Source organism: Lampris incognitus, chromosome 15, assembly GCF_029633865.1.
Source record: "Lampris incognitus isolate fLamInc1 chromosome 15, fLamInc1.hap2, whole genome shotgun sequence".
In the NCBI taxonomy this organism is placed as follows: domain Eukaryota; kingdom Metazoa; phylum Chordata; class Actinopteri; order Lampriformes; family Lampridae; genus Lampris; species Lampris incognitus.
In genome coordinates, this window is record NC_079225.1 from 25,036,415 (window position 1) to 25,064,367 (window position 27,953).

The following is a 27,953-nucleotide window of genomic DNA, read 5'->3' on the forward strand; positions in this document are numbered from 1 at the left end:
TACTATTAAAAATACATGCAAAAACGTAAAGCTTTCTAATAGGGTCTCTCAAAATACTCTTGACATACTCATGAAATCCCATGAATTATAAAATATCAGCCTTTTACCCCTGAAGAGTCTCTCACCAGAGAAAACCCCCAGCTGAGTGCCTGGACACAAGCGCCGGTAGATCCTGGACGCACGTCGCTCGTCTTGTCTTTTTTTTCGTACCCGTCTTCCGGGAACTCTACCTCCGATTGGCTAGTACTCGTTGCCTCCGTTGGTTAGGTTGGTTAAGGATAGGGTTAGCCAATCAGAGATAGAGTAGGGGCGGGTCTTCCCGGAATCCAGGCGTGACGGAGGCGCATTCTTGCGGAAAACGGGTAAGAAAAAAAATCACGCGTCCCGACGGCTCCCTGCTCCGCAGCCTTCCTTCCGCTTCCGCGACGTAGAAAAACATGGCGTCTTACGACTCGAGGAGCAGGTCGCTCGAGACTGCGAGGACGCGTCCCTAAAATATCTGCGTCAACAAAGACGGACTCTCGCGGAAACGCTCGTCTCTGGCGTCAACCGACACCGAAAACCCCTTTACACATCCAAAACCTGGGAAGAACAAAAACAGCACCGTTTTTTATTTATTTTTTCTTAATTTCCTGGTTTCTCTCCAACGTGACACTCACGTTGCTTAAACACAAAGGTTCTACAATAGAGATGGCAGCTATGTCAAAAGTTTTTTGTGTGTGTGTGTTTTTGGCTTGATTTTAAGTATAATATCTCTACCTTTCATTAATTTTCCCTCTGTTGTCAGCATGCAAGACCAGTGCTCTTGTGGGTGTTTCGTTAAGTCAAAACATCGCCCTGCTTTTCGTCTTTGGCAGCTAACGGTATATTACCACAGCAGGTTTGGGCGTCCCCCCTTCGGGTCATGTCGGATCCGACTGCTCGGTATCAGAACAGGGCCCCCAACCTCGTCACGGAGTAGTGATTGTACCAGAGCTTACAGGTTTGGAGTGTAATCGGTGCAGAGAAAGTATTACTACAACGAACAACTAAATCCACCTCCTTCTAAATCTGAGTTTATGCGACAATAAGAAAAAACGTATTCCCGTAACCTGAACGAGTTTTTACCCCCAACATATTTTTAAGTTCCTACAGATCTGTGTGTCCGTCTGGAGACGTTCCACAAAACAACGCCGACAACCTTTGCAAAAAACGCGGTTTCACACCGAAGCCTCCATAAGCCTTTGACGTTTACCCCGTGGCAGCAGTGATACGAAGCAACGTGCCATCGAGGCCCACTCGTACGCAGGTTTTCATCTCAGTCCAACACTGCAGATTTCACTAATTAGTCCTCATCAGTCCAGTTACAGGTGTGTTAGTTAGTGAACTCAACTGCAGTGTCAGGTTGGATGAAAACCTGCATACACACGGCCTTCCACGGCACGTGAACTTGAATATCGTCGATGTACAGTAAGACCCCCCCGGTTTGACACTGTTCCCCTTTTTTACAGGCCCCAGTTGGACGCCTTATGCGTTTTGGGTCCTCCGGCATTGACCCAAGGCCCTCATCTGCATTTACCTTGTCATAAATCAAAGTTCAGCGCCGAGGAAATAATGAACTGATCCTGAATGCCCCCCTTTCAAGGCAACTTCAACAAGTGAGGCAAATTATCACAGGTAAGTGAACCAGGGCTCGGGAAACAACACAAACTATTGGACTTTGTGCTCGTAGCTTGCCAACCCCCCCCCCCCAAAAAAAACCCTAAATGACCAATTGATATGTATTCCCCGATTTAACAGCTGGAGGGAAAACAATGGACATGTGACATAATGAGCTCAAGGCAGCCAATCATACAGGTTTTGTAGTCTTGTTCAGAGAACTGCAACCCCCATCATGCCTTGCGCTGGTGAAAAGTGTTCTAGAATGGCGGGTGAAATGTCAAAACTCTTCAGACATGTTAGCCTGGTTTGCTAACTGTTGTGCCTTCGCTGTGACCCCCCCTACTAACATCAGCATTTTTCAGATTAACAAGGGGACAGGGATGGCGTGTTAAAGCTCCGAGAATTCAGATGAACTTTGCAGACTTCGCAGACTCTTTATAGGTCTTCGTTTGACAAATGCTGAAGGTGCGAGGAACAGGTAGTTTGAGAGTAAGACAAAATGTACCGCCGGAGACCACGTTTCACCAGATGCTAAACTATTCTAGGAGAATTTCGTTACACGGCCAGTTAATGACAACACACACTGGCAAAGCATATTACATTTAAAATACGTCAGTAAAAAAAGAACTTAAAAAAAAACCATGACACGACCGTGTGAACATGGCGTCACAAGTAATGTCAAACTCGGTACAAACATTATTCACTCCTTCCTCTGAGGAGAGTCACTACGTTGTTTTGTTTTGTGTGGCTGTTTGGTACACAGCATTGGCTTGAAGGTTGTAACGTGGCTCTAAAAGGTGGAACTGGGTTGTGTAGATGTCGAAGCACGGCGATGATCAGTTGTGTTTGTGGCCGCGTCTGTGCTTGATACTGTGCTATAGTTGTAGTGTGCAAAGATGTTGGTATTGTCGTAGTTATACTTATCTACCTGTCAGGAGCTGACTATGATATCACACCTTGTCATTTTTGTGTAATAGCGAAATTGATGCCAAGCGCCGTGTATGTGTTTTTTTTTTTAATAAGTATAAGCAGGTTGCACAATGTTTCCTTATGCAGGTTATGTTTTGACTAAGTTATTCTGCAGGAATCTGATGATGCTCCATTATGACCGGTGTGGGCTGGTTTGGTTTAAATGACGTATGGTTGAGGCGATGGGTCGAAACTACAGCCATTATAGGCCTTTCTTAGTTGGTGCGCTGAGTTTCCTCATCCCCCTTATTCTGCCCAGCAGCTCACGGATGAAATCCTGCAGGGAGGAGAGGGAGAGAGAGACAAGACACACACTCGGTTAAGTCTCGACAACAACTGGATATGCAGCGAAGTCATGTCGCTCGTCATACAAACGCCATTCGATGGGATGACATTCAAACCAGGAGGTGAGCAAGAGGAACCGAGAGACTGAGTCTGAGAGGAAGGAGATGGTGAAGCACATATTTGGGGTTCAAGCTGAAGTCGTTTGTCAGGTTTTATGGAGGCCGCAAAGTAATTGAGAGAAAGAGAGAGGAGACTGCAGTGGGGGATCACCCTCATTATTAAACCAGAGCTGAAGATATAGCTCATGTCCTACTTTGCTGCACACCCTCCTCTTCGACACTGTCTCACCCTCTCTCTTAGCTCTTCTCTTATTCCACTTTATAAAGCGCCTCACTCAATCCCTTACTACCTCCCTCCCTGCCTTGCTCACTCTATTCTTCTTTTCCCAGCGTACTGCTTCCCCTCAGTACACTCACGCCTCCTTTCATCCTCTCTCTAGCTGCTTCCTCCCTGCTTTTGCTTCCTGCCGCCTCTCCATATTGTCTCTAACCACCTCCTTTATTCCTCCTGTTTTTACTAATGCCTTTTCGCTCCATCCTCTCCTCGGAGTGGAGGTTTTTTTTTTCCCCCCTCTGAGAGTTTGTGTTCAAAACAGCATCTGTGCCGTTCTGTCTCACGGGCATTGTGATTTGACGGGGTGTACGTATGAGTGTGTGTACATGCCTGCTTGTGCATGGAGGACAGTGGCTGGCCACTGGTTGAGCATACCAATGACCTTGGGCGGTTGTCACAGGCTGACCTAATGCCAGCGGGCCACACACACACACACACACACACACACACACACACACACACACACACACTGATGACAGATGGAGCAATCAGACAGGAAAGGCTAGCCTTCCATGGAGGTGAGGGGATTGGCCTTCACTCACTTTAATCACCAAGATGGCTTAACCCCATCTCACCCCAGCCCAAAACAACTCTACACACCCACACACACAAACATACAACACACCCCCAACAACTTAACGAGTAACAGATTTTGTGTACGCGTGTTTTGGTGTGTGTGAGTGAAGGCACTATGTCAGTTGGCTGACACTCCTAGACAGGACAGGACATGCTGCTCTTTTGTGTGTTGTTGCCTTTTGTGTGTGTTAGGGGGATATCGGCATCCTTTTCAGCCCATGTGTTGTGTTGTATTCAGGTCAGAGTGAAGCAATGACAGTGGGGAGAAAGACTGTCTGATGGCTGGAGGCCTGATGCTGAGGAAATGGATGTCTTTGCGTGTGTGTGTACACATGTTTGTGTTGGGGATGGGGTTAGTACATCAATTAACCACACACATACACATCTGGGACACCATGCACCAATGCACATAGAGTACAGTGCAAATCAAATGATGCGAGCAGGCCTTTATGGGATCTATCTGCTTACAAATTGCTATTAAGCATTATCTGGAAGCAATTACAAAAAAGGCACTCATCATAAGCTTACTCACCTCTGTTGGTTTGTAGCAGTCTATTAGTGATTCCTTTGGAGGGAGGGGTAAGAGACAGACAGAGAGATCAGGGATTACAGACAGTCAGATGGTAGTTAAATATGTGATAGAGTAAAAGATCCAGGCATCATGCTTTATTTTAGCTTTCCTGATGTATAATATGACAAGTAACTATTAAAAACAGTTGCTCAGTGGTAATGTCTGAAACAAAGTAAATGGCTCATGCACGGCCATTAGGGTTTTGTGCTGTTGTTTATGTGCCCCCCCACTCCCCAGAACACAAGACTTGGCTCACATTTACAATCCTCTGTGATTTATGCAGAGATCACAGCAAAGTGACAAATTGGTATCATTATAGTACATAAGGTGTTCCTAAATGGAAGATGTCTGATGATTTGCAGTTGCTATTCACTTTGAGGAACACACACACACACACACACACACAAGTACCTGCAGTTTACTGGCTCTCTCGTCTTCACTGTTGACCTCCAGCAAGTCGTCGATGTCTATCTCAACCTCTGGCATCTCCTCCTCCTGCAACACAAACACTCTCTGGGTTAGCGCGAAGCCAAGACACGATAGTCAAGCTAGCTGGAGAATGGGGAACACATTTAAGCGATAAAGGCAAACGCTTTCAAGTTAACAAAAGTTTTATACTGGAATGAGATGACCGCTATAAAAAACAGAGGCACAGGGGTCTTCAGTACATTATCGTCATACATACTATCACCACAAATTGAAGTCCTAATTCCTCAGGATGACCACCCTCCCCCCACCCGTTTCTCCTTTCCCCTTCTTTCTCCCTCCATCTCACTAATCCGGTCACACCCCAGTCTGCCCTCTAAATCCATCCCACCCATCAACGCCCAATCAAGTCTGTATCCGAAACACAGTTTCCACAACTAAGACACTGGTGCCCAAACTTGTAATGGCCAAAATGTCAATCTGCGTACCCTGTCCTGAGTGTATGATGCCCTAAGCAGAGGGAACACTATATGGAAATGTCATTGTGCCATGCTCATCCCATCAGGACAGGGCTGGGCTGTGTTTGCATGGTGATAAATCTTATTCCGTTCAGAACCACTTCATAAATTCTCCCTGTGACTCCAATGCCTTGTATTTCACCACAAGGCTTGTGTGGCTATGTGTGTGTGTGTGTGTGTAAAACTGTATTTTAGCTTGCGGTATGCATTGATATTCAGGTCTGCCATTCGTAGGAGCAAGGAGAAAGGTCTATTAGCCATCAGCATTAGCATTCAGTCACTTTGCTATCAGTATCTAGAGCTGTGAGATAAATGATGGGTTAAGGCCTTTGCACACAAAGTGTGACTTTTTCAACCAAAAAAATTTCACTTATGAAAATACAAATACGACCTGACATCTTGTGCATTAAAATTACACACCAACGCCGAAAAAAAAGCTGCCCATCATTAATGTTTTCGGATGGTTTCGATTTTTCCACATCCATCAGAAACTCTCAGATATTTTAGAGCTGTCGGACCACGAGGACGGATAAAAAAAAAAAAAAAAAACATGCGAAAAATGGGGACTCGGCGTCCAAAGGCATTGAATGTACACAGAATGTGGCGTTCACATTCATATCTCCGCTGCAACATGACAGTTTCTGAGACAAAGTGAGAAGTGTATGTGTGTTAGCCTGTGCCCGATATCTGCATCTGTTTGTGCGATTCTCAATGAATTACATTCATTTGTGAACATCTATCACATGTCACCAACATGAAATTATAAAGATGACAGGAATTTTATTTTCTCATTTGCATGATAGACGGGGAGAATGTTGATTCCTCACCTTCCCCTAACCTTGTACAGCTGTATTTACACACTCAAAAGTCCCTCTGGCATCATGAAAACTCACATCTAGCTCTCACACACGCACACGCACACATACACACACGCCTCATCTTTATTCCTGAGCTGTTAAGAGGCATTTACACAGCGAGCATCAAGCATTTCAGCTGTTTCCCAGAAGAGTGCCCCCTGCGGCCTCTTGCTTAGCGAGCTTTCTCCCCGTCTTAGCGAGAAGGCTGCTCTCTAAATTCCCCGCTCATTAAGAGAACGGGGAAAGAAAGACGGAGAGACTAGAGAATATGCTGGAACATATCGGCACCTGTCCTCTCCAAGCTGATCCGTCCCGGTGGCTCAGTGCCACACGCTAATGTGAAGTGTCAGAGGAAAGACGGCAGACATGCAGCCGAAACGCCGCGAGCAGACAGGAAATATGAAGTGTCGGAATCAGGGACACGTGCAAAATCAAGGCACGTGTGTGTCCATCTCGCCACCATCTCGCCACCCGTATCGCCTCTTTATCGGCTGAACTACTTGTATTACGCCAGAGACCCATGAAATCCATTTGATAGCTGACCTAGGATTGCAAAAAAGGCAGTAAAGTGGAGAACCATGCCATTTATTCAAACTCTTAGAAAAATTCAACGTCTTTTCTTTCCCGACATCAGGGAAAACCCAAGCTCACCCTCCTCAGTCATGATAGGTGGACAAGAGTGATAAGAAAGAGGATCCTAAAAAAGAGCTAACTGGTACTAACATACTCACACTGATTCAATGATGAAGACTCACATTGACTCAACGATGAAGATAACTAAGTGACTTGGAATGATTAAAATAAGGGGAGAGGGGACAAATCTATTTATGCCTACATCGATTATATTAATACAGAATCTAAACATCACTTTTATGTATGTATGTTTGTAGATGGTATGTGTGTGTGTGTATAGACTTTTCAAGTATTCAGTTCATCAGTCCTTGGCCATCATGACTGATGACTATGGAAGCATGGTCTGTGTTGAAAGCACACACACACACACACACACACACACACACACACACACACACACACACACCAACCATCACTCTCCAAAGATGGAGCTGATTGAAGAACTGTATGCATGTGCTTGTGTGAGTTTCTGTGTGTGTGCGTGCATGTGTGTGTCTGACTGTGTGATGGCAGCAAGTGTGTTAAATACATTGCATGTGATGACTCAAAATGAATAGAGACTTCTTTGTGTGTGTGTGAGACGGGCAGACAGAATACGCTACCTCCCTGTTCCAACACCATTTCCAACACACAAAAACACGCACATTTTCCCCACGCAGACATGCAAATAGAAACACAATCACAATCATCCACAGATACACACACACACACATCTTGTAGTGGAGCTGCTGGTGTGTTTGGAAGCCTAAAATAGCCCTGGTCACACCCACTGTCCCCAGGGAGAACAATTTTCCATCTTGCAATCAGTGCAGACTGACAGAACGACAGCACACACTGCCAGGAGAGAGAGAGAGGGAGAGAGGGGGCATGAGAGGGCGAGAGGAAGGAGAGAGAGAGAGGGCAGGAGAGGGCAAGAGTGAGAGAGAGGGCAAGAGAGAGAGAAGGGGGGCAAGAGAGGGTGAGAGAGAGCGAGAGAGCCAGGCCAACAGAGAGAGCAACACTGACCTCACCCCCCCCCCCCCACACACACACAGGCACAAAAAACCACCCCAGAAATTTGAGTACAATCTGGTAAAATACAACAACAAAACACCTCCATGTGTAAGTAAAAGTCACACAGACAAACCATCTTCAGGATATCACGCTCAACTTTGAAAAATATAAAAATAAAAAATGTACTTTCAACAATCACATATTCACATATAGGTCACAATAAGAGTCGTGAAGGTCATCTCCGGGTCAAACGAAAAATGAAAGACCCTAACTGGGCCACAGATAAGAAAAACAGAATTTGTGTTTGTACTGTGTAAAAAAAACAAAAATGGCGTGACCATGTGTCTATGTAAAGAAAATGTGTGTGTGTGTGTGTGTGTGCGCGCACGCGTCAAATTTGCTTTCACTGCCTGCTAAGCAGCCGGCAGCACTTTCAGTCTGCTGCGTCCGTTAGGAGGTGAATCAAACCTCATGCAGCCGGCTCGGCCCGGTGACTCAGCCCGCTCTACTATACAAACAGCCCATATGCACAAAGAACCCAAGCTCCGTCAAAGGGCATCACTTCACTTCCCCGACGCCATGCCCTACGGATTCCTGTGTAGCGTCTACACAAACAAGAACGACCGGCTCTCTTTGGACCAGGTGGAAACAGCAGCTCATAATGCGAAGTTATCCGAGGTGAGAATTACTCAAGTCCCGACACCCACACCCCATGAGTAACTATGATTAAGTTCTGCAGGCATGTGTCCTGAAATAGTGCTACGGTATTTTAAATACAAAGACATCATCCATGTTTGTTCTACGATCAGCTGGTGACCGGGTTAGCTCACCTTGCTCACTGTGATGATGATGATGGCTGCCACCACAGTTTTAGAAATTCATCCAACCCTTTTGGGAAAATGAGACGTTCAGATGAAGTAATTCACACTGACAAGTGCATCAAAAGGCTTCTAGTTGTACTGTGTGAATTACTGGGGAAATTTCAGTAATTTCACACGCCATCAATTGAAAACATGTTTTTACATTGATGCACTTTGCTTATTATGAAAGTTGCTATACAAATAAAGTTTATTATTATTATTATAGCTGAAGGGTGAGGTTTGGGTAATTAAGATGAGCCTCCTCTGGTCGGTCAAGGCGCCTGTTCGAGGGGGAGGGGGAATTGGGGGGGAACAGCGTGATCCTCCCACGTGCTACGTCCCCCTGGCAAAACTCTTCACTGTCAGGTGAAAAGAGGCGGCTGGCGACTCCACATGTATCCGAGGAGGCATGTGGTAGTCTGCAGCCCTCCCCGGATCGGCAGAGGGGGTGGAGCAGAGATCGGGACGGCTCGGAAGAGTGGGGTAATTGGCCGGATACAGTTGGGGGGGGGGGGGGGGACTCCAATAAATAAAACATAAAATGAGCTGATTCAACTTTCTGGGATTTCCTTATCTGTATTATTGAGTTTAAATCAAGACGTTATGAGATAATGTTACTGGTGTGTGACCAGCTCTGTCACGTCAGCACCTTCCAATCACATAAAACACGCTTGAACCTGGGTTTTAGCTATAGACGTTGTAGTGTCCCTTACTAAAGGTCTTTTACAAGCTTTTCAAAGTACGGCGAAGATGTAAAAGGCTCTGTGGCGAGTCGTTTTTTGCAGGAAAGTCCAACATGGCCGTCACCACTGAAATGAGCCGCTGAAGAATTGTTCATGATTTCCAATAGTCATGGATTAGCTACTGTCCCAATACACTGGTGATATCGAATGTGTCCAAAGGCACATTTGTTTGCAAGTAACTCTTCCAGGTTGCTAAGGTCAGCGTTGGGTTTATATGTTGGGTTTCGATGCATGCAGGCCTACGTGATGACGGGCATTGAAGGAAAAATAAGGAAGCACCGCAAGCCACCGTGACGTTGGCTTTGTTCCTAGGACCATAATAGATACAGATCATCTGGATGCTCTGGAGCCGTGACAGCTGAGGCCTCCGTCCACCTGTTGCGATCGCCTTTCACTTACTGTGGTTCCCTGTGCGTGTGCGTGTGAGTGTGCGTGTGTATATACAGCTCAAGCAAATGGGCATGCATGTGTGCCTCGGTAGTGTGAAGAGCGCAGTAAAATGTGTCCTCTCTGCCTTTATTGCCCCACTAAAACAGGGTTACTCAGTAATAAACACAGAATGGGGATTATTATTCAAAGACCCATAACAATGCAAAAGGAATGGGGAATGAATACACACACACACACACACATGCGCGCACACATGCATGCATATGTGCACACACACGCATGCACACACACAGTCTGATTGGTGTTCACAGAGCAGTTATCTAGCGATTATGATAATAAATACACCCACTCTTTCATCTCTGCATCAAGGTATGAAAGTGATAAGGAACAGAGAGAGGGAGAGAGCGAGAGAGAGGGAGAGAGCAAGAGATGGATGGAGAAAGAGAAACAGTAGGACAGGAGAACATCAAACAGGAATGCCAAGAGAATTAGGAGTAAGACAATGAAGACAAATGTCCCACAGGCGAGGAACTGTACACTGAAAATTAAACAAAAAAAGGCAAGTAAGCGTATGACGCAAAAGAGAGAGAGAACAGAATAACAGCGTGACAGATTACATCAGATTCAGGCTGTCAAGGAAAGAAACGAGGGGGGAGGAGGAGGAGGAGGAGGAGGAGGGAAAGGAGTGGGCAACAGAGGAAATCTCCCAACTCAGCTTTCTATCCATTTCTCTCTCCCTCTTCTCTCGCCCTCTCCACCACCACGCTATGCCACATCAAAGTGAGGAATTGCTTAATGTGGCACACAATCATCTTACAAGACAGAGCCGGGGGGGGGGGGGGAAACTCAGAGAGGTGGATGAGACAGCGGAGGGAAGATGCAAATGACACACTGAAAAAAGCAGGGGGGGGGGGCGGTCCAGGTGAGCGAAAGGACAAGGGGAAAGAGGATGGCGAGCGAGTGGGGGAAGTGCAGCGATAAAACGGGGGCATGGATTGAAGATACGATGTTCGACTCTGGGAAGGAATCCCTCACGCACACCCCAACCTCTCCTCCAGTCTTTGAGCATCCACCCCCCCCCCATCACCTCCCCCTGCAAGCAACACAATTCCCTGAGCCCATTCGGCACCGACGGTGTGACTTCACCGGAGAAAGTCAGCTGCTGCAGCAAAAAACCTCTTTCCCACACTGAGTCAGCTGTACTCCAGAGGACATCCTGTATCAGAGAGGGGGCGACTGGTTGAAAGAGAAGATTTGGAAAGAAAAAATAAAAGGGAAGAATACACCATTGAAGGAGTGGTTTGAAGTATCAAAATGCATTTTTAATGCATCTAATGGTAGAATGCCACTCTGATGTACATATGCTGCCTTTCAAATGACGTCATTGTGATATATAAAAGCCAGAACATCAGATAGAGAGATAGAGACAGAGAGAAAGACAGGGTCAGCCTTCCAAGTAGCTCATCAAGTCACAGAGGGGTGTGATATGTACATATTTTGGGGCACGACAGACAGAAAACCACTGAAGTGTGCAGGAAACAGTGTAAAGACTGCTGGTATAGTATGCACTGTAAAGGCAAACATACCAGTGAGCAAACCTTTGCACATCCCCCACCCCCCAAAATGTTGAAAGTCAAAAATGACGTCCTTTGCCCCTCTTCCACCCCCACCCCCCACACACACACGTGTGAATGCTGACAGTGTCGTGAATCTTTTCCCAGAGTGAAACAGTGAGAGAGCGCCAGTGTTAGTAAACAGCCAGTATATAAATGGACTCAGCCCCGCTGACAGTGGAACCAGTGATTAGTTAGATCCCCGTGAGATGGGAGGAGACGTCAGTAGAAAGACAAGAAAATCACTGTCTGACTGTGGGATTTAGAATTCCTTTTCCTTTCTCCCTCTGAACGCCTTTTCATTTCTTTCACTCTGCCCGGGTCTTTCTACAGCGGTTTCTCCTCTACTCTTTCAGTCTCTGGGCACTGTCTAGTATTTTAATTGTTAATTCAATCTTCAATTTCACGACAGCTAACAGCCCGCTGAAAGGACGGATTTGTGACTTACTTGACCTAGTAAAATCAATACGTATCGTATGGGTGGCTGAAAGAGTTTGAGTTATAGACTGAAAATAAGCATGTTGTGTCACTCTCGACCGACCGTGATTGAAAAAATATTGTCTCGGTTTACTTCAGCGTCTACAACGATTACTGATTAGGGGTGGGACGATATGAAAATTTCATGTCATGATTATCCTGGCCAAAATAATTGCGATTCACGATATGATCTCGATAATTGTCAAAACATGCTTTTAAAGCTCTTAGAATGGCACTAAAACATACTGGAATCACTTTACTTTATATTTTGTTAAGAAACAAATATTTCATTGCATCACAGGTAGGACAGATAGTCACAATGAGTCTGGAATCCATAGTATTTCCACTCTACTGAAAACACCAAGCTGGGAGCGCATCGTTTTTTTCCTGAAACGCTTTGGTTGCTATGATACAGAAAAACGGCGGAAGTAACGGTTGATTTGTAATATTGTGGTTGTCTGGCAATTTTAGACCAATGAGATCATGACGCCCAGTGCCTGCTGGCGTTTGTGGCACAGCGTAAATACACGGCGCTCCCATTGCAAGCAATTCAAAACATACGCTGGCCTCAGGAAAAAAGGCTTTGGTGGACACTCGCTTAACCAAGAAAATCGACACAGGACTGTACATTAGCGAGTCAGAAAGATTTTTCCAAGTCACTCATGTGAGGATATTAAAGATTATCCCCATTTAAGATTATCCCGATAATTGGAAATTCACCACGATCAGCTTTCCACGAGTGTTTTTTTTTAAATCGCGATTCGTGATAAAAACCTACATCATCTCATCTCTATTATTGGTGGAAACAAGCCTTAGAAACATTAAAACTCTGATTTAGTAGTCGTATTGATATTGTATTGATAAATAGACCGGTTTATCAATTTGGGAGTGATAGGAGGCTCCAGTCCTGCGTTTTGTATTTTGCTGGTGGGGCTATCTTTTTGTTTGCATTTGAATTAAGGATTGTACTTTCAATGGCTTGGAGGGCCAGTAAAGCTGAAAGAGAGGAACAATTTCACAAACACTCAAACACTAAAAAGAAGAAAACCCAGACCTCAGACCGAATTGGTCAGAGTCTGGGGTCATTTCTTGCCAGAAACACACTTATAAAAATGACAACAAATCATATGTATCGGTCTTTCGGTCGTGATGTCACAATGCCACTGATCCTTGGAAGATGGCGCCCAGCGTCACGTTGCCCTTGGAAACGGCCCAAGTCCTAAAGACCGATTGACATCAGTCAGTCATCCTCAGTCTATCGCTCTTAATGTTTTCATACTTCTGTGTACCTGGATTGAAAACTTAAAAAAATATATTCAACTCTACTTTGGAGACCCATTTTGTGACTTCGACACCTTGTGTCTGATAATTGAATGTGAAGGACATGGAGAAGGTGTTTTCTATCTTTCCAGCTTTTCCTTTTATTCCATTGTTCCCTTTTCTCTGCAGCAAACGGGGGGGGGGGGGTGCATCCCCAGGGTCAGCAGAACCATCTAGAACCCTAATGACAGAATCACATCATCACTGCTAATCCCATACACAATATAGTAGATGGTTAATAGACCGGGGAGGAAAGGAAGAGGATACACTAGGGGCAAGAGAAGGAAGAAAAAAAAACAAACATTCTCCTCCCGTCAGTGCTTGTCCTTTATAATAAAAGTGCCATACATGATCATTCTAGGAGTAACTGTATATCCAGGGCAGTATGGCTCTGACTCTTGCCAGTAAGTGTTACCCCATTTAGGGTTGCGTGTGTGGAAACATGGCCAATAGAATAGTGTTGGAGAAACGTCTAAAACATAAAATGCAACTTGTAAATTCAAGCCAAAGCTTTGAAGTCATTGTGATGTAGGGAGAGATGTGTAGAAAGATGAACAATGGAGGTTAATGAACAGGTGGACATGATGGTGGCCAGAAAGACACGGGGGGGAGAATCCTAGTTGCTAGATCGGTGGTCCAGGGAACAGACAGACAGGTAAGAATGAGGAGAAGGAAGCAGATAGAATTTGACTGGTGTTGATGAAAAACAGAAAGAAGAGAAAGAATAAAGGATAGCAACCCTCTGTTTAGGGATACAAATTTGATGATCCTGTGTGTGTGTGTGTGTTTATCTGTTTTAACAGCTGGTGGCTATTAGCAAACTAAAAGGCCCGTTTGTCAACACCTCTGATCTGTTTAGCAGCAGATGCATGCATCAGCAGGTGTTACATGAAATGTGTCAGCACCTGTGCAATGCAAGCACGCGCACACACACACACACACACACACAAATGCTTACTACACACCAAATGTCTATTTTTGTCAGTGTGTAACTTGAGTGGCAGGTACTCTGCCTCTCGCAGCACAGATAACAAATAAAACAATGACCTTCTGCTCTGTAAACACATCACATATCACTGATTACAATAGTCATCCATCAATCTATCCATCTGCAATACTTGGGTTAGCAGAGGGTATTCTGGGCTCTGTATTTTTAGTCTCTCTCTCCCCCTCTCTCTCTCACTTTCTATTTTTTTTTCCCCTCTGAGGTATAGAGTCACTAAGGTGTAGAGTTGCTCAGCAGCTCTCTGTGGATTTCAAAACAATATGGATCTGAAATGGGGCGCCCCAGCAGGTCACCTGGTAAAGCGCATACCACATGTCAAGGCTGAGTCGTTAACACGGCGACCTGGGTTCGAATCCAGCCTGGGCCCTTTGCTGCATGTCATCCCCCTCTCTCTCTCTCTCTCTCCCGCCTTTCCTGTCTCTCTCTACTGTCAATGTCAAATAAAGCAGAAAATACCCCCCCCCAAAAAGGATCCGGAATGCTAAAAGCATGAAGGATTGGAGAGATTAGGGTTTTTTTTCTACAGAATAAGGTAATCAAATCTGACCCAGTTCCTGTCATTAGTCAGTAAGACAAGTCCAATCGATGACATGGATCACATCCATCAACTATCTCATCTACTCAAAGCAAGAGATGATATACTTACAACAGTACAGACTATGAATGAGCAGATTAGGAGGTAGAATTTATTGACAAACCTGTGTGTGTGTGTGTGTGTGTGTGTGTGTGTGTGTGTGTGTGTGTGTGTGTGTGTGTGTGTGTGCAGGCACGCTATTCCTTCGCCAGCCAGACTCAACCTCTGACATCCTATTCTTAACCCTACCGAATGTTGACTAATGACTTGGGTCAGATTGCAGTGTCTTGTCCTGCTTTGCAGCCCGATGAGGTTCACATGATACATGTTTGGCTGTGCTTCTTCGCAAGAAAAGGAGTGCACACAGTGGCTATTAACAAGGTCGTAAGGTGAGATAAAAGGTGATTCAGGAAGAGAGAGACAGAGACAGACAGAGACAGAGACATCGGCACCTGGATTCACTCTGCATGACAGTGAGGTCAAATTCCTACTCTATGCAGATGACGTAGTCCTTCTTTCACCAACGAAGGAAGGACTCCTGATTCAATTAGACCTTCTTCAAAAGTTTTGTCAGACCTGGGTCCTGGCAGTTAACATGAACAAAACTAAAATTTTAATCTTTCAAAAAAGATGCAGATATCAGGGAAGACAGCACATATTTACATTAGGACCAAATGAAATTGAACATACACTAGATTACACCTAGGCCTTAGAATCAATTGTAAAGGTACATTCAACATGGCAGTGAATGAAGTGAGAGACAAGGAACGCAGGGCTTTACTTGCAATAAAAAGACAAATTCCTTCCGAAATTCCGATCGGAATTTGGCTAAAAACATTTGCATCAGTGATAGAACCAATTGCCCTTTATGGCAGTTAAGTGTGGGGCTCACTTGCAAGTCAGGAACTAGATAAATGCGGGGGGAAAAAATCCAATTTAGATCCTGTATATTGAGTTTTGCAAAAACATCCTAAAAGTCCATTGGCACACGACAAACAATGCATGCAGGGCAGAATTAGGCCAATATCCTCTTCTGATTAAAATTCAAAAAAGGGCAATCAAATTCTGGAAACACCTAAAATTCAGTGACCCACACTCTTTCCATTATAAAGCCTTGCAATACCAAGAGTTGAGCAAGGATAAGAACTCTCCTACCAACTTGGTCGTCAGCCATCCTGTGCCACTAACACATACGAACACCTTAAAGGCACAAGACCAGGTCCAGACTACACAACATATTTGGCTTAAACAAATTTCCTCAAACCTAAAAGACAATTATTACGAATATTGGCAATCCATAACAAAATCACAAAGCAAGATGCAATGCTATTTGGCCCCAGACAGAGAATATACATTAGCAGATTACTTAACTAAAATAAAAGCAACAACTTTGAGAAATACACTGACGAAATACAGACTCAGTGAGCACCGCTTAGCAATAGAAACTGGCAGACACAAAAAAACTTGGTTGCCAAGAGACGAACATCTGTGTCAGCATTGCAAAGACAACGTAGTTGAGACAGAGTGCAAAATATTCCAATCAATCCGTGATTGCTTCTCCCCAAAATTTGAAGAAAAACATCCCAAATTTGATGTGCTACCTAACTACAGTAAACTACCCTACTTATTTTGTGAAGACAAGGAGAGCTGTACTACTATATGTTCTCACTTGCCACCATCTGAAGGACACTGAATGATACACATATTCACACACATATTACCTAATTTTTACACAAAGAAGCCCAAGACCACACTCAGACACACACGTGCACGTGCGCGCACACACGCGTGCGCACACACACACACACACACACACACACACACAGATAGTTGTCCTAACCATCCTACTGCTTTAAATAAAATAGAATTAATAAAGATAATAAAAATAGTTAATTAATAATTAATTGATTAATAAGTACTACTGGTAACTAATTACCAATCTTTTTTTTTATACTGCACTTGTATATGTTCTGAATCCTTGTGTCTGTCTATGTATAAGTACATGTTCGGTATAGGTTCTGATTTTTTTGTTCTATTTGTAATGACTGCTTTGGCAATACAAGTGCCTATTTGTCATACCAATAAAGCACTTTTGAATTTGAGAGAGAGAGAGAGAGAGGGAGCGAGAGAGAGAGAGAGAACTTAAGGATGCTTTCATACTAGTGACGGGGGACCCGAGTCTTTTCATGGAATCCGTTCCTTCGAATATATACATATAAATGTATCAAACCTTTCGAGTTTTTATACTTTTTGCAAAATATGGTGTCAGTTTCTCCGTGACTCACTGTTATAGTGCATACACGTTCGACAGTTAGTGCTACCTGCTCCACAAAACTTCTCTTCCATGCATTAGCGGTCACCATGTATAAGTTAATATTAATAACATTAATGAGGATAAAATATTCATTTTAATGCATTGATTCAGCATCCCACTTGTATGCAAGTAGGCTATATAAGCTCAGTATGATGTTACAGAAATGTCACTGACCAACGATCTGTCATACTTTTTGAAGGGTAAGTAGTAGACGTCCTCGTTTGAGACAGCAGTTCATTAAATGTAGTTCAGTTTAACCTGCAGTCCGTCTCGTCTCCGATTCAATCGCTTCTCATTCACTCATACGTCCCAGTTCATTCACTCATATGTCCCAGTTAGAGAGAACGGTTCATTTGATCTCGGTTCAGTGAATCGCTGCCGGGCTGTCTCGACTCCAGACAATGATTCCCGCTCATTCATTGGTTGTCCTGCTTCCTACGCTATATGGACAAAAGTATTGGGACACACCTCTTAATCACTGAATTGAGGTGTTTCATTCAGACCCATTGCCACAGGTGTATAAAATCAAGCAGCTAGCCATGCGGTCTGCATTTACATACATTTGTGAAAGAATGGGTCATTCTGAAGAGCTCAGTGAATTCAAGCGTGGTACTGTCATAGGATGCCACCTTTGCAATAAGTCAGTTCGTGAAATTTCTTCCCTGCTAGATATTCCACAATCAACTGTAAGTGGTATTATTGAAAAGTGGAAACGTTTAGGAACAACAGCAACTCAGCCACGAAGTGGCAGACCACGTAAAATAACACAGCGGGGTCAACGAGTGCTGAGGCGCATAGTGCGTAAAAGTCGCCAACGCTCTGTTGACTCAGTAACTGCAGAGTTCCAAACGTCCTCTGGCATTAACATCGGCACAAAAACTGTGTGCCGGGAGCTTCATGGAATGGGTTTCCATGGCCGAGCAGCTGCATGCAAGCCTTACATCACCAAGCACAATGCCAAGCATCGAATGGAGTGGTGTAAAGCACGCTGCCACTGGACTCTGGAGCAGTGGAAACGTGTTCTGTGGAGGGATGAATCATGCTTCTCTGTCTGGCAGTCAGATGGACGAGTCTGGGTTTGGCGGATGCCAGGAGAACGTTACCTGCCTGACTGCATTGTGCCAACTGTAAAGTTTGGTGGAGGAGGGATAATGGTAAGGAGTTGTTTTTCAGGGGCTGGGCTAGGCCCCTTAGTTCCAGTGAAGGGAAATCTTAATGCTTCAGCATACCAAGACATTTTGGACATCTCTATGCTTCCAACTTTGTGCGAACAGTTCGGGGAGGGCCCTTTTCTGTTCCAGCATGACCTTTCCCCCGTGCACAAAGCAAGGTCTGTTAAGACATGGTTGGGGGAGTTTGTGTGGAAGAACTTGACTGGCCCACACAGAGCCTTTACCTCAACCCCATCAAACACCTTTGCGATGAACTAGAACGGAGATTGCGAGCCAGGTCTTCTCGTCCGACATCAGTGCCTGACCTCACAAATGCTCTTCTGGATGGGTAAAAATTCCCAGACACACTCCAAAATCTTAAGGAAAGCCTTCCCAGAAGAGTGGAAGCAGTTATAGCTGCAAAGGGGGGACCAACTCCATGTTAATGCCTATGGACTTAGAATAGGATGTCATAAAAGCTCCTGTAGGTGTAATGGCCAGGTGTCCCAATACTTTTGTCCATATGGTGTATGTTGAGTGACAGCACCATTGTTGCAGGCAGCATGAGCAGTACACTGTGATAACAGCGAGTGGGCATGGTCAGTTTGAAAAGGAAGAGTCGGGGACTCATGAGCACTCGGTACGTTTGGCAGGCTGACCCAGTACATACCGGACACTAGAAAGAGTCAAATGGGCCTTTCTCAGTCTGCGTTCTTGTCTGTGCTTATGTTCTTGTGTCCTTGTAAAACGTCATCAGTCGCAGCCCAAGTACTGTCCCAATACACAAGTTCGCATGACGCCAAGAACGGTTAAAATTCCCGTAAGTGTTCTTGACACGCCCATTTCACTGAGGATACAAAGGCTGGTAGATTCAAAAAGGTTCGTTCATTCATATTCGCCCATCACTATTTCACATCCGGCTCGTTTGGAGGTTTTGAAACCGGTAGCGTCCCCCATTCCCGGTTCATTTGGGCGTATGTGAACACAGCAATCGCATTCGGATGCGGGGAAAAAAAAAGAAGCGGGGCGAGGCTGACAATAAAGGGTGGTCTCGACTCGCTTCAAGTTGAACCCTGGAGCGGTTCGTTTTCAGCGAGAATGCAATCAACTCAACCAACCGACCGAAACAAATCACCCGCGCATTGCATAGTGGTGATTATGATGATAAGCAAACGCCTCAGCCTACACATTCCTTTACCAAGCTTACCTGATGAACGTCTGAAGAATTGTCGTGTGATGCGTGGTGATATGCACCCATTCGAGCCCATCTTCGTCAGAGATTTCTTGAGGCGGCACGTCTTTTAATTAGATGCACGAGGACATCGTTTACAGGCCCATCCGTTCATCCAATATCCAAACTGCTTATCCTTACTCAGGGTCGCGGGGATGCTGGCGCCTATCCCAGCAGTCATTGGGTGGCAGGCGGGGAGCAGTGGCGCCCCCAAGGGGTGGCCATGGCCACCCTGATACTATCCCTGGCCCCCCCAGCCACGAGTTGCATATGCAGAATGTGCTTCTGATTATGCATAATATTCTTCTATCTGATATTTTCATTTTTCATTTCTGGACATACATAATGTAACAAGGAATCGTCTAACCTGTTACAATATGTACAGATACATGACACATTGAAACTCAAAATGTTTAACTGTACCAGTATTAGTCTATTCAGTAACATTAACTGTGAAAAATAAGAAGCCACAGTTTTTCAGTGTGCGATTCCTTAACTTGACAGCTTTCAGCTAGCCTATACAGAATACTGCAACAGCATGATAGACTTCCTGAAAGGCAGTCATGGCTTTTGGTTTTGGTGGGCCACCCCAAGATTTGCAGTGGCCCCATTTGGCTACCCCTATGAAAAATTTCTGGGGGCGCCACTGGCGGGGAGACACCTTAGACAGGCCGCCAGGCCATCACAGGGCCACAAATACACTTTATCCATAATATAATAATTTTTTTCTCTACATACACCACCAACATGGGGAAAGGAGGGAACAGGCTAAGGACAGAGTGAGGAAAAGATGGACTGGTGAAAGAAGGAGAAGAAGAGGTCGCAGATTCTAGGAACTGGATATTTTTGTCATTTAACGAACACTGGCATATTAACCACAAATCAGTCAAATGTTAGCCGCACACGCTGCTGATGTTTCGGGGAAACTTCTTCGAGCAGTTAGATCCGAGCTGGTTTACAAGAGTGGACGCTATCAAAGCTAGAACTAGATGGCTGTCATTCCCTTTCTGACCTAAAATGAACGAAGTTAATTTCCAAACAATTAATGACATTTATCCATGCAGCGAATTCTCAAGAGTAAGGTTTAATTTGGGTAGTAATGTATGAACATTTTGGCAAAAAAAAAAAAAGAAGAAGATATTCAATCTAAGGGACATATTTTCTACACCTGTATTGTTAAGCTTCTCTGAGGCAGAATGCATGGGTGGTTTGTTAGGAAAAAAAATGTAATAACTTCTTTCAATCCTTAAAAAATCTGGAAAAGATGAGTGCCTCAAGACTCTCTGAATTACTTGCGTCATATATTGATTAAACCCCCTTAAAGTTTAAGCCAATTTAACTTATAGTTTGTTTTTTCTTCTTGTTAAAGTATGCTGCTTGGAATTATAGTTAGGCGTTTGTTATTTGAAGATGTTTAATAAAGATTAAGTCAAAAAAGGAAAAAAGTTCACTGCCTGAAGCGAAAACTTCCAGTACGATTTCTGACCAATGAGAGAACAGTTTGCTCGCGCATGGCGTTTGTTTACAACTTTGGACCGCTGGTCAGAATGTTGCCGTGTGAACACAAACGAACCGAGGGACAAAAATACAAGAATTGTATCATTTTACCCCCCGAATCAGAACAAAGCAAGCGAGCTCCATTTTTCTCAACCTAACGTCAGTGTCGATGCCAGGGGCCTCAGGAGCACTGCACAAACGCTCCGTGCACACACACTCACTCACACACACACACACGCGCAAAAGCTGCCGAGACAAACCCTCCTACACAGAACAGTAAACAGTCTAATAACCAAACCAACCCCCACTTGCTGTATTGAGTATTGATCCCCCACAGACAGACAGAGTGGGAGGGAGAGAAGAGTGTGTGTGTGTGTGGGGGGGGGGGGGTAGAAGGAAGAAGCAAAGGGCAGACAGAAGAGACGAGAAGATGCTCCATGCCTGTGGGTGTCTTCCCATGCTCCATTTTGTTCAAACACACACTACACTGTGCCAGACTGTATGTGAATGCTACTGTGACCAACTGTGTGTGACTGTGAGTGTACTGTATGCGCACTCAAGTATTCATAAAAAGTAACCCCAACTGCCTGCCACCCCCATGTGTGCCATAAGAAAGTGGGATATTATTTTTTTCAGCTCACAAGCGTTTGTACGGTGTCACACACACACACACACACACACACACACACACACACACACACACACACACACACACACACACACACACAAGCCCCCGGGGCAGGATACAGATTGCCAGCAGAGTCTGCCGCCACACATGAATAAGCTTCATTGAGTGCGCTATTGACGCCGAGCCATGTAAAAGTAGGACATTACTGTGCGTCTCTCCCCTTATTCTGCAGCATACACCCCACCAGCACACAGCACCCCCACCATGCAGAAACTGCAGATTCTGCTAGTCTGCAAAAGATTTACCGCTCTGTCAGTCTGTTTCTCCAGTTCGCTAATTTTCACCTTTCTCCCGCTCTCTCTCTCTCCCTCTGCTTCTCTATCTAGTTCACCCCTTTCACTCCCCAAACATGTCTTTTCCCAGCGATTCTGTCATTCTGTTCTTGCGTCTGTCCGTCTCTTTACAAAAGCCACATTTGGTACTTCGGGTATGCATGTTCTTCTCGATGACCTCTACTAATCGTGCAAAGGTTCTCTCAGACCGGCGGCTCCATCGCCATTCCACCATTTAATCGCCACACTAACCTTGACCTCACCAATAAATCCATCCCCAGACCTGTCCAATGGATTTTCTAATAGTGCACTCTGTCTCACAGAGGTGGACTGATGGAGAGAAAATTGGTTTGTTTATATATATATATATATATATATATATATATATATATATCATGGAGGTGAGTTTGTGGAGTGTGTGCACGCCTCATTAAAAGGAACATAAAGGTGGGAGAAGTACGGATTAAGTTGCTGAATCGAGATGGGGATTGGTTAGCTTTACATCCAAGACTACGTGCATTAACTGTGATGAATCAATTGGAAAAAAATGTGAATGCAATGGTACCATCTTAATAAATTTCCTTAGCATCTCAAAATAATTGAATTCCAGTTTGGGGCAGAGACCTTTATCATTGACAAAGGAATTGTGGCAAATATTGTGACAAAAAAGCATTTGCTTAACAAATAATGATGGGGCCATGCTCTCCATTTTGTCCTCTGGTTTTTGTCTCCGTCACCACTTCCTGCAGTCAGGAAGTCTTTCTCCTGGTTTGTCCCAGTGAAAGGAACAGCACCTAGGCTAATATAGCACAACAGCTGGACAGAAACTGAACCGTGCCTTCGACACGTAAACAAAAGACCCTGGGGAATTGTGCGTCTTGTATATTTTTTTGGGGGGGGGGGTTCACCCTTTTCCTCCCCAATTGTATCCGGCCAATTACCCCACTCTTCTAAGCCATCCCGGTCACTGCTCCACCCCCTCTGCCAATCCGGGGAGAGCTGCACACTACCACATGCCTCCTCCGATACATGTGGAGTCGCCAGCCGCTTCTTTTCACCTGACAGTGAGGAGTGTTGCCAGGAGGACGTAGCACATGGGAGGATCACACTATTCCCCCCAGTTCTCCCTGCTCCCTGAACAGGTGCCCCGACTGACCAGAGGAGGTGCTAGTGCAGTGACCATGACACATACCCACAGCCAGCTTCCCACCCGCAGACACGGCCAAATGTGTCTGTAGGGAAGCCCGACCAAGCCGGAGGTAACACGGGGATTCGATCCGGCGATCCCCTTGTTGGTATGCAATGGAATAGACCGCTACACTACCCGGACGCCCCTGTGTTTTGTATATTTAAACGGTGAACAACTTCTCTGTCAGGATGGGAGAAGGGCGCGAACTGGCGAAAGAGACAGAGAAAAGCCATGCTGACAAGTAAACACGACTACAACCACCGACTCAGTGGACGTGACCTCCACTGGCCCTAAAGCCTTAAGCATTTCACTGGCTGTGCTCCTCACTCTCCATCTCTTCTTTCTCTCTGCTCTGCCCCCCCCATCCTCCCCCGCCTTTCCTCTCTGTCCCTTGAACAGCAAATATGAATACAGGTCTCCCAGAAGCGCAAGGAGAAATCCATCTCTGACAAAACTCACCTCCTGTTACCCTGTAGATTAGAGCGAGAGCGAGAGAGAGGGCGAGCGAGAGCGAGAGCATGATAGTATAATCGTAATAGACGAAGGGACGACTGTATGGTGCACGCAAGTCACAGCAGAGAAAATGAATAATGGTTTAGTTGAGAGACAGACAGACAGACATTCAAGACTAGGGTGTGTGTTGTCCCAGGAAGACAGAGATTACTATTATTCAATGCCAAACTTTGAATGTCTTACTTTGGCATTGCTTTCTTTATTTCTAGGATAAGTCAATATATTTTCACCTACCCCGTAAAGAACAATGGCTTGACTTGCATCACTTGTTTGAGATGGTTCAGGTGGGATGTATACAGATAATTGAATTAACACACACACTGAGATGAAGCGCTGCTGGAACTGTCATCAATATATTTCCCTAAAATGAATGGGGAAAATAAGCTTCCTCCGGCATGACGCAACTCCGAATCGGTTTAAAGGACCAACACTCCTCGGGGATGTTCTGGTGTCAGGTTTTCATATGAAAGTGATACAGAGACTGACCTCAGAGCCAGACACAGCGCTGCCATATCAGCAGACACACACACACACACACACACACACACACACACACACACCTGTCTCTGCCCGCTGCCACAGCACAGAGGTGTTAACAGGCGTGAGGGGGACGTGACTTCCTGTTCCCGGTCAAAAGACCAAACATAAGGGCAGTAAAGTACACCTGATCAAACAAGGCCTGTCATCCACCCTTTTCACCATCCTTCCCAAATGGTTGGAAGAGCAGACGAACGAAGACTCGAAACTGATCATGAAAGTGAGGTGCGTCAACAAAACGATGCCATATTTCTACCAACCTTGCTGCAGCCACGGCCCTCGCGAGATTTTAAATCTTCACATCTATGCGTTTCTATCTCCCCTTAGCTCCCCTGTTTGTCACTCACAGTACGTTATCGAAACAGCGAATGTTTGACTAGTGACCAGTGGGTTATCATGCATCGCTGTTGCATTTGTGTGATTACGGATTTAATGCGAGACGGTGTCTTTCTGATGGGCATGTCTGCACACTGAGGGCTGAAATCAGCATTAACTCAAGTCCCACCAAAAACGAACATAAGGTCTTTTCAAATCTAAATCAACACCACGAGGGGGGGGGGGGTTGGGACCAGTTCAAGACTTAACAACCTTAACTCTTACGTGAAATCAATAAAGATCATGAAAAAGCCTATTCCCTCAACACAGTATGCAGGAAGATCATGTAAGGGTACGTTGTGATTTAATTTATTTGACTATTCATTTGACTATTTGCACTAAACAAATCTCAGGCAGAGAAACTCCATCTGCAAACAAATCACAGCTAGACGGGGAGTTTAAGTGCATGGATCAAAACAGACCCAGCGATCTACGACACCGAGCATCGCACAATCTGTAGCTCACGGGCACCCGCTTGTGACCTGCTGACGGCCAGCCTGGACCTCAGCAGGCTTCACGAAAGACAAACGGGCCCTCTCCAGAGCTCTTATCAGGCTGGCTTTAAACCACAGTGATGCTAGTAAGAGCAGGGGCCATTCACAAATAGGAATCCTGCCTTAAAACACACACACACACACACACACACTACATGTGTAATAGCTTCAGAAAAGCTACCTGGAGAAACCCTTCTGCTGGGAGCGGACACTGGAATCAAGGCTTTAGGGCCACGTGAAACTACAATAGCCCTGCAACTTGCAGGCGTGCATAGTGAACAAAACCCAGCTGCCTGCAGCTCCTATTGTGTGAGAGGCACATTAGCATAGTAATGACAAAACTCGTCTTCGTCAGCACGAGCAGGCAAAATGTGAGCAAGAGAGTGACGGAAAATCGTGCTTTTGAGATCTGCAGGTCCAGATTTATTGCAGCTCTAACTGTTCATGTTGCCATGGAACTTTATGCTGGACCGTGCGTGCATACGCATGCGTTGCCGATGCAAACAAATACACGCGCCCCCTACCGAACAAAACCACCAACGCCTCTTTTCATACTTGAATAAAACACAGCGCACATTCAGCCCCCCCCCCCCCCCATGTGTTAATTTGATTAAATGTGAAAACACTGTTGGTTGTGTTCGCGCGCACGCAAGCGGTCGGTGTAGGGGCACGCAGCATCAGCACATCCTTCTTTAACCCACTGCCCTTCTTCCGTCGTTAAATACCCCTCCCCCCTTCGCCCTCGCAGCATACTGTGTGCGGGGAAAAGCACGCACGCGCACACACACGCTCGAACACACGATCGCGCTCACAACGTTAAAGAATAAGGTACCCCAGTCTCCCACGAGGACGGAAGAGTTTAAAAGGTCACAAAATGATCACAGCGCCGACAAGGAACTCCCATCACCGGGTGTATTGGTTCACACGTAGGCTACGCCACAGACAGTAATTTAAACGACATAGCTATAGCTAGCTGCATATCCATAATGGTTTTTCATTTGTTCTACGACCGCAGTTATATTTTTGCTTTGGAGAAGAATGTGGCTCACGAGCTCCTAAAATCATCAATAAATGTCAGTCATAGTGTCGATAACACACAGCATATGCAGGGGAAATGTCGTGGCCACTGTTGCAATTCCCTCAACCCTGACAAAATCCCAGTGTTGCATGACGTGCTGGTTCGAGTGACAAAGAGGCAGTATAACAGGCGAGCGATGCATTTAAAAGCGCAGCTGTGCAGTCTGGCAGCCATTCATCTTTTTTAACCTGCAAGGCAGGGTGAGAAGGGATCCGATCGGAGAGGGCTGAGAAGCTCAATGGAGAAACATATTCAATGCAACCTGTCTGTGTGCGTGCCTACTTATCCGCGTTGTCAAAACGCCGGGGTCAGCGATACAGAGCATCTGTCCATCAACTCAGCACCGGTGAAAGGACGTGCATGGGCCATGCGGGCTATAACAGATAATGGTCGGAGACATTGACGGCGCATTGTTCTGACCCATCTGCGATGACAATGGGCAACCGAAAATGTGGGAAGCTAAAAAGGCTAATGGTGGCAACGGCTGCAGCTTCAAGCATTAACACCCACTATCGGGGTACAGCTCAAGGGCATTAAGTCGGTCATGGGTGAAGGCGGGAGGCGGCGGGAGGGGGGTACAGTAGCCCGTGTAGGCTACTCACCTCGCAGTCGTACAACTCGCTGAGCTGCTCAATGATCCACTCCTCCAGGACGAGTCTTTTCCGCAGCTCCTTCCTGTCGTACTTTACCGTCACTTTGCCCTGCTTCTTCTGGACCGGGTCATCCCGGGTTATGGGGCCGGACCCCGCGCAGCCAACCCCGGGCGCAGGCTGGAAAAACACCCGGCTGCCGGCAGCGGGCAACGGGGCACTCGTCTCGGTGCTGGCGGCCGACATTGCGGGGAGTGGGCTTAAACCAAACGGTGTGGATGGATGAGTGGGTTTCGCAGGTGCTTCGCGGCAGACAACGGAGTAGAGGAGCGCTTTTAAACACCGGCTATTTAAAGCGCAGCGCCACAGACGAGCAGGGGGGGCGGAGCGTCCCCGGCCAATTCCCTCAATGACTCCCCCTGTTTAACGCTCCGCTCGCCGGAGCGCACCGGATACTTGGATAAGCAGGGCAGCAACTCACTCCAGCTGCCATCTAGCGTAAGCATGCAGTCATAGATTGATGGCGTCCTAAACCATCAAAAACAATCTAAACAAGTTTCACGGAGTCTTAACTATGGCCTCATATTCGCTTGTTATTTCCAAAGACCTGAGGACACGCATAGGCGCCAGCTGCGTGCGTCCCCGTCCATCATCCACTCCTCTCCCCAAAACATAAACTACTACTACTACTTTCGGCTGCTCCCGTTGGGAGTCGCCACAGCGAATCATCCGTTTCCATCTCTTCCTGTCTTCTGCGTCTTCCTCTGTCACACCAGCCACCTTGCATGTCTTCCCTCACCACATCCATAAACCCCCTCTTTAGCCTTCCTCTCTTCCTCTTCTCTGGTAGCTCCATATTCAGCATCCTTCTCCCAATATACCCAGCATCTCTCCTCCACACATGTCCAAGCCATCTCAATCTTGCCTCTCTTGCTTTGTCCCCCAAAACATAAAATAAAATGAAAATAAATACGCTTAGCTAAATCGAAAAGACATTGCTGAGTACCCCAAATGTTTGTCAAGAGCTGGAAAGAGATCGGTTGTGTTGCCAGCCGTAAAATAAAGCAATCCAAACACAAGTTGCGTCATTTTAACTTTGTGACTACATCAAATATGAAACTTTGACCTAAACCGTAGACGTTTAAGTACACCTCCCAGTTTTACCTTAAAATGTGATAA

At 45.6% G+C, this 27,953-nt stretch overlaps 1 protein-coding gene across 1 annotated transcript; it reads right to left on the bottom strand.

The window, feature by feature from the left end:
* Positions 1–2,294: 2,294 nt before the first annotated feature.
* On the bottom strand, positions 2,295–27,020 carry ppp1r14c (protein phosphatase 1, regulatory (inhibitor) subunit 14C). The gene is made up of 4 exons (XM_056295106.1): positions 26,787–27,020; positions 4,847–4,930; positions 4,397–4,429; positions 2,295–2,887 (listed from the first exon to the last, which is right to left on the bottom strand). Exons 1-4 carry the CDS (start codon positions 27,018–27,020, stop codon positions 2,813–2,815), a joined length of 426 nt encoding a protein of 141 aa, XP_056151081.1. The 3' UTR covers positions 2,295–2,812.
* Positions 27,021–27,953: the final 933 nt, after the last annotated feature.